General features: G+C 42.3%; 1 protein-coding gene across 1 annotated transcript; it reads right to left on the bottom strand.

Annotated features, from left to right (window-relative positions):
• Positions 1 to 4,646: 4,646 nt before the first annotated feature.
• LOC128740227 (myb-like protein I) lies at positions 4,647 to 6,932 on the bottom strand. The gene is made up of 4 exons (XM_053835759.1): positions 6,852 to 6,932; positions 6,441 to 6,811; positions 5,600 to 6,128; positions 4,647 to 5,510 (listed from the first exon to the last, which is right to left on the bottom strand). Exons 1-4 carry the CDS (start codon positions 6,930 to 6,932, stop codon positions 4,647 to 4,649), a joined length of 1,845 nt encoding a protein of 614 aa, XP_053691734.1.
• Positions 6,933 to 7,457: the final 525 nt, after the last annotated feature.

Genomic DNA, 7,457 nt, shown 5'->3' with positions numbered 1-7,457 from the left:
AAATCGAAATAAATCGATGAGTTTTTGTAGCCTTTTTCTGAGAATAAATTTTCTTCGGCGGATGTCACATTTACCTAGACCCCCTCCCCCTCCCCTCTGTCACAAAATTGACACCCCCCTCCCCCCCATAATCAGTGGACGTCATTATTGAATGATCCCATATCGCTTACTGTATGGTTAGACCATGCGGTAGTACTACTTCGGCGGGCGTTCAAATAGGGGTCAGTCTCAGTCCCTGACACAATCGTATGGACGGTGTCGAATTCAAAAAAGTCAATAGTCGCGAATCTTTGCACCTTGCTTATGACTCCTTTGCCACTGGTTAAGTTACTATTGGGTATAGATTGGATTCTACTTGGGCTTGCCTGGTTTGCAGCATGATCCTCTACTTTTCTTCTAGCGCTTTTGTTCGCAAAAGCTGGAAAAAAGCTGGCTTTTTTTCTAGCGCTTTTGTTCACAAAAGCTGGAAGCGCACCAAGGTGCGCACCTTGGTACCTTGGCACCAGCCAGTGTGAACTGGGAGTAGGTCGTAAATACTAAAGAAAGAGCAATACTTAGTTCAGCAATCTTATGGATAATAATTTACTCTATAAATGCCCCATACATAATATTTTCGAATTTTGCTTGGCTGAAGTGTTACAGTTGAAAAATCAGAGGGGTTGTGTACAAGACACGACCGCATATATAGATGACGCAGGACTACGTAAGTCTCTTTGTAGTGATAGTAGCATGTATTCATGCTTGTAATCATTCGATTCTTCATGTATACATGCTACATGCGTTGTATGTAACATTTATCAAAGTAGTAACATTGCATACGTTCAATTCTCAAAATATTGTGCATTTGAAAACAATTTAACAAAATCAAGAACACAAACTATTGCTTTCCTGCTACCTTACTGAAATTAAAGATTGTTTTTATTACTCATGTTTCCCCACGTTGAAGGGATTTTACCAATTCAATCCTATTTTATCAACAGCACATCTTTTCACTACACTTCTAATGAAACGGCATCGGCAATCATGCGTATTCATACAGAGTCGTATTATAACCGAACACTACAGCTGTAGCACATTTTTCCAACACAGATATCAAATTCGCCGAGGTTTAATCGTCTCGCAGTAAAGAATTTGCGATCTGTTGGGGCAGCGAACCTGTGTCATTTTTTCTGGCACACTTCCCTAACACGGACATCAAATTGGACTAGGTTTATTCGCGTTCGTAAGAAATCTATTGGCACGAGGGGGCTTTGTCACTCTTTCTGGCGTACTTCCTAAGCAAGGACATCAAAATGGTCTAGGTTTAACCGCGGTGTTAAGAAATCTTGTTGAAATGAGGAAACTTTGTCACTTGTTTTGGCGTACTTCCCAGGCACAGATATCAAATTGGTATAGGTTTAGATCATCGCAAAGAATCTTCCAACCAATCACGAAGCGAGAATTTTGGTAAAACATAGGTTCATTATTTTCAATTTTTCAATAGTTCAACATCAACGATCCATACTTTTCTTCATTTGGGTCAATTCTTAGAAGATTTACCGATCGATTGGTGTAAGAATATTGAAAATCGATCGGAAAACCGCTGAGCTATTAGCGTTCAAAACCTTTCATTTTTCGTGACGCTCGCATTTTTCGATTTTTTGGAATGACACCCTATCTCAAAACTTGCCGTAAGACGTAGTCCCACGTCAAAAGCAAAATAAGTTCACTGAGTGCAGGACAAGCCTGCGTACAACCGACGGGTCGATGGATAACCTAACCTGTGGTCAACCTTCAAGCGGTGGAGCGTTCCTTCAGAAAGCTCCGATTACTCCTTGACTTGCTAGATACGATAGTGATTCTTGGTCTGGCATGTCGATTACATTGTTCAGTTGAGTGTAGGATGGAGTACAGAAAAAGCTACCGAAATTTTCTCAATTTTCTCGCCTCCATTTGCAAATCCACCATTCGCCCATATTCGCCGTTTGAGTACATCCACCTGACTAGAGTTTCATTAACCGTTCCACCTTTGACACGAGGGTAGCTCCCACCCGTGTTTGGGTCGGGTTCGTCCATGTTAAAAAGAACCGGACTTTAGATCGTTAGAAGTTTACGTACAGTCCTCACTTTACTTGTTCAACACGCAGATTTTTAACCGAAATAAACGACGAAGAGACGAAGTACATGCAAAACCGTAAGTTAGCGAAGCCTAAAAAAGGCGAAAGGGAATGAGACTAGAGAGAGAGAGAGAGAGAGAGAGAGAGAGAGAGAGAGAGAGAGAGAGAGAGAGAGAGAGAGAGAGCTTATTTTCTCAATCTATTTCGGTCCATTGCAACTGGTCTCCAGTTCAGCGGGTACCCAGTGCTCGCCAGATCTCGCTCCACCTGACTCTCTCGCTGTGCTCCTCTTTTGTATATTGTGCACTATGTACGAAGGCTCAGATTGTTCGACCTCAAGTGTTTGTGGAGTCCGTAGTAGACCCGACTTCCGCTGATAATAAGCCTTTTAATGTCCTTTTAATCCCCGTCGATTACCACGGTACTGCCCAAGCGGCCCTGTCGCGCTCGGTCCCGCCCGCCAGCATATACTTCGCTTTATCTTCAACCTAATCTTCTCTGCTTTGCGCTTTAGTCTGGTGTACTGATCTTCCACCGCCTCAAATGTTCTGCCGACAGCATCCACGTCGTCAGCAATTGCGGATAAATTGACTGGATTTATTGAAAATCGTGCCCCGCTTATCGATGGCCGCTTGTCTTCACACCTTCAAGCGCAATATTGAATGGCAGGCAGGAAAGACCATCTACTTGTAAAAGTTCCCTGCGAGATTCGAATGGATCCGACAATCCACTGGAGATTCTCACACAGCACTGGATCCCATCCATCGTAGCCATGATGAGTCTAGCAAGCTTACCCGGGAAGCCGTTTTCGTCCAAAATTTTCCATAACTCTAGTTGGTTTACACTATCATATGCGGCTTTGAAATCGATGAACAGGTGATGCGTAGGGACTCGGAATTCACAGCACTTCTGGAGGATCTGCCGTAGGGTGAAGATATGGTCCGTTGTAGACCGACCCTCCATGAAGCCAGCCTGGTAACTTCTCACAAATCTATTGGCTGTTGGCGATAGTCGATGGAAAAAGACTTTGGACAGCACTTTGTAGGCGACACTCAGGATAGCGATCGCTCGGTAGTTCTTACAATCCAGCTTATCACCTTTCTTGTAGATAGGGTAGGCGACTGTTAGACCAGCATCGTACTCCGGAGCTAGCTGGGCGGGCAAGTTAGGGTTTTGCTTACATATCCAACTGTGCTTCGATGGGGTATGAAATAGGGAAGGCAACATAACAAAGCATTCAACATAGCTCTGGCCATCCTTGGTTCCTATCTAGCGCCTCCACGTGGCCATACCCGGTAATACTTCATCCTTGAAATGAAGTAGCCGAGCTAGGAGGTGCGCTGTCTTGTGGTACCGGCTGCCTTAACTTAAAAATGTAGTTTGGGCAAGCGGAGTCACAGGTGCCTTTATTTAATTAATTAATATACTAATGATTTTTCTTTTTTTATGAGGTTCAATCAAGGTGTTTTGGTGTTTCATGGTACTTTGGAACCATATTTTTGCTATACCAACAGTTATAAGAACTATGGAAAATTTTAGATAAGTACTCTGCTTTCATTTGTGTATTATTACCAGAGAAAAAAATTAAACTTCCATTATCTTATATTCTATATTGCATTGTAAATGTTATTATATTGCCACATTTTTTGTGGAGGGAGGGACAATCAGGGAACTTGTTTGAAGTGGTGTGCTTAGGGAGAGTGGAACAGCCAACTTTCTAATGTTAACCTAGGTCCGGTTAGCAACACATCGTGGACAACGAGCGGGCTATTTTCCCCACTTGTTGGAGTCATTCTGCATTAAGAGCGCTTTTTCAACGATTGACTCATTGGATCTAGCCCCTGGAAGGCCATTCTCAACATCCCCGGTACCTTTTGGCCCTTCATACAGGATCTAGTGGATATGACCAATCATTGAATATATACCTACAATTCTTTTTGTTATGATCGGATCCGTCTCCGATCGGTATGTAGAATAGAGGCGAATGTCGACGTTGAGGGGAAACGTACAGCTAGAGTAGCATAATAAAAGAACAAAATTATTCTCAAAATCTAATATGTATTATAAAGTTTGGGTTATAAATTCACTATATCCAATTCAGTTTGTTTAAAACTATGTACTATGTAGTTATCGCCGGCTTTGCCATTCGATAACGCAATGTTGAGATTGATAAGAGATTGAAATATATATTTTATCAGTATAATACGATGTCTTCGATATTTGAACTTTTAGTTCTTGTACTTTACAAACAATCGTCTTAGCACTAATATCGTTCAGGAAAAAAAGGTTAGGTGCTGCACACCCGAGCGAGAATGAACTTTGCCATATTGTACTAAAAAAATAAAGATACAAAAAACGGAACAAACTGTTAGCAGTAATTATGCGCAATGTAAACATAACATAAACACCTTCGGAAGTAATAAGGAACAATGGTTAGTAAAAAATACGAATGCTAACTTTTCTGTAGACTGCTTCCAATACTGGAAGATATATCTACTTTGAGAAATCAACTCTCATTTTAAAGGCAAAATAAAGCGACATAATGAAGTTTTAGGCCTTTCCGAAACGGTATCCAACCGAGCGTTGTTGCGGTGGAGAGAGCAGCATCCGCTGTAAAGACGCTGAGAGATCGCGGTGCGCTTGTTGTTCGTCTGCGTTGGGAAACGATTGACCAAATTTCTGCTGATGATTCGGTTGGTTTACCCTGGCTTGACCGAGAACCGAAAGGCTCCGTTGGACGTTGGGGCAAACCGACTGAACGAACTGCTGAACAGCGGCATTCGGTTCGGCGGAGGCTGCAGCTGCAGCGGCCATAACCGTCATTTGACTGTTTTGTTCGAAGAGCATCTTTTGTTGATCCTGAAGTTTCTTGCGCAATAAAGCGTTCTGCATAATAGCTTGAGTGTGAAACTGCAGTTCGCGATGTGTCGGCATGCGCTGCTCTTGCGACTGCTGCGGCGGCGCCTTTGGCTGGCCGGGATCTGCTATAGCATTATCCATCGTATTCTTCATTAGCATGCGACGTAAAATTTCACTTTGCTGATTTTTGTTAAGCATTTGCAGCATGTATTGTTGTTGCGCAAGCATATTATTGCCGAGCCGGTTATGTGTCACCATGTCTAGTAACCGTTTGAAAGCTGAATTCGGTGCGGCTGCATTCATAGAATTGTTTTGTTCGAAAGCGTGAGCTCCTTGGTAGCCACGAGGAAGGTATGATGCCCCACTAGAGGAACGCTGTGCAGCATGTCCTTCATACTGGGAAGATCCACTAGTGTTGGCAAAGTCATTGGAAGGAAAATAACCATACGGAAGTCGGCGTCCATCTTGATTGGAATATTGATTGAATGATGTATTTCCACGTCGGAACCATTTACTAAAACGCGAGCCGGTTTGACCGCTAGAACCATTGTCTGACTGTAGAAATATAGAAAGTAAAATGCATATTTAGTTTAGAATCGTTTTATAACATTGAGAACCTGAAGACACTAAAAAGCAATACTCACCCCAAAGAGCGATTCAAATTTCATAAATTCCTCAAAATTGTTCACATTGATGCTGTTATTTTGCGCCTGAGAGGTTTTCTGTCCAGAATTGTAACTGTTATTGTTATCTGGCAAACTCTTCGTCGGAGTGCTGCGTGCCGGTGGAGGTGAATTGGTACTTGATATGGCCACACTTTCGCTGTCGGTTTCCCTTCCAGAAGTGTCGAGCTCTTTCGAAGTGTTTCCCCCAGCACGTTTCGGATGTACATGCTCGTAGTGTTGAAGATCGTCAAAAAATGAGATATGTTTTTCGGTGGCTTTGTCACCGGTGGTCTTCGACTCACTCGATGTCGGTAAGGCATTCATTGACACGTCTTCGTCGAAACCGCGTAGTTCGATTGTATCTAAGCGAGATGTAGGGCCGGAGGCAACCCACTCCGGTTCTTCCTCAGCAGCAGTATCCTGTACACGACGCTGTTCATCGCCGCTTTTGTAACTTTTCACAATAACATGGTTATTACGGTTACTAAATTCATAATTGCGACGAACTCTGCAAGATAAAGTATACAAACAACAAGTAAATGCGTAAATACTATGAAAATTATGGCCGGAGTATCTAGCCTTTATCCCGTTGTGAAATGTCCCTTTAATTCTTCTGTGAATGGCAATTCAATCCCGAATATTGAATATTTTGTGTTCAACTAGTAGAAGATAATCAGTTTGTGCAACGGTTGTAAAACAAAAATACCAGCTTAGACATAGGTACTTTCTCGAACAAGGTGAAAATAAGTAAATAGTGATTAATAAATCGCTTTTAAAATTATTGTTGTAGCTATTGTTCATTGTGATACTAAAATATTACCTTGGCGCGGCGAATCCATTTTCACGTGTATTAGCTGGGCGTTCTTGATGGTGATTCTTGCTTGTTTCATCACTTTGCTGATTGGTTTTCCTTTCTTTGAGGCACGACTTCCTCAGCGCGTTCGAAGAGCGCCATATGCTGAAACGAGATAGCTTCGGATCATCGGCTATGGCCGGGCGTCGGGAACAAAGCGAATGTTTGCGCATGGCTTGCAACTGGACTGCTGTGTAGCGCAAGACGGGAGGTGCTATGATCGGATGAATGTCCGAAAGCATAATCGCTGGTAAACCGCAACTGAGGATGGCCGGGTCCAATTCCTCCAGTGGGGGACCTTCTGGGAATTTAGTACAAAATGGCGTTAGCCCCATTTTATTGCACGATGGCTAAAGTAGAACAAAAATTACCTGCTTCTTTCAACAAACTTGAACAATCTCTGTATTGTTCAGAAAAACGAAAATCGTTGCTTGCGCTGCCGCTCGAGACCTTAACCATTTTACCTTGTCTTTCGCACAATTTTAAAACCACAGAAACTAAGTTTTAATACCTAATAAATCTAACACGTTTCAGAACGTAAAACACTCAGTAATAAAAAATCACTTATCTGATAATAAGCAAGCAAATCTACCAACCAGCACCGATGGCGCTTGTTCACGAGACAGAAGTTAAATGAAGATCAAAGCTCACAACGGTAACTAACGTACTACGGCGGACGGCCACGGACGATCGAAGATTAAAACATTCGATAGTAGTAGTGTACATAGTTTCTAACCAGTCCTATCAAACGCTTGCAGGTATATAACAAATGTATATACCGATATTTGCCTCATTTGAGTGTTTGTCTCCTTTTCAAGCACCAACACACACATAACTGAAAAGTTCTAAATAGAGCTTAATTGGGCATTTTTCAAAATTATCGTACAAATTGGGCCGAAGGGTCGCAGAATGTCATGAAATCTCATTAAGCGTATACCCGAATAAAAATGTACAACGAAAAAGCAGTGAACTTCATTGTTACAA

Source organism: Sabethes cyaneus, chromosome 3 (assembly GCF_943734655.1).
Source record: "Sabethes cyaneus chromosome 3, idSabCyanKW18_F2, whole genome shotgun sequence".
NCBI classification, from domain to species: Eukaryota; Metazoa; Arthropoda; class Insecta; order Diptera; family Culicidae; genus Sabethes; species Sabethes cyaneus.
This window is presented reverse-complemented; position numbering and strand designations above follow the sequence as displayed.

Bases quoted from the DNA above. Each gene is read 5' to 3' on its own strand.
- LOC128740227 (XM_053835759.1), bottom strand. From the start codon at position 6,932: ATGGTTAAGGTCTCGAGCGGCAGCGCAAGCAACGATTTTCGTTTTTCT. The intron at 6,812-6,851 runs GAAGCAGGTAAT...CCATCGTGCAAT, and splicing joins ATTGTTCAAGTTTGTTGAAA to AAAATGGGGCTAACGCCATT. The intron at 5,511-5,599 runs GTGAGTATTGCT...ATATTTCTACAG, and splicing joins AATTTGAATCGCTCTTTGGG to TCAGACAATGGTTCTAGCGG.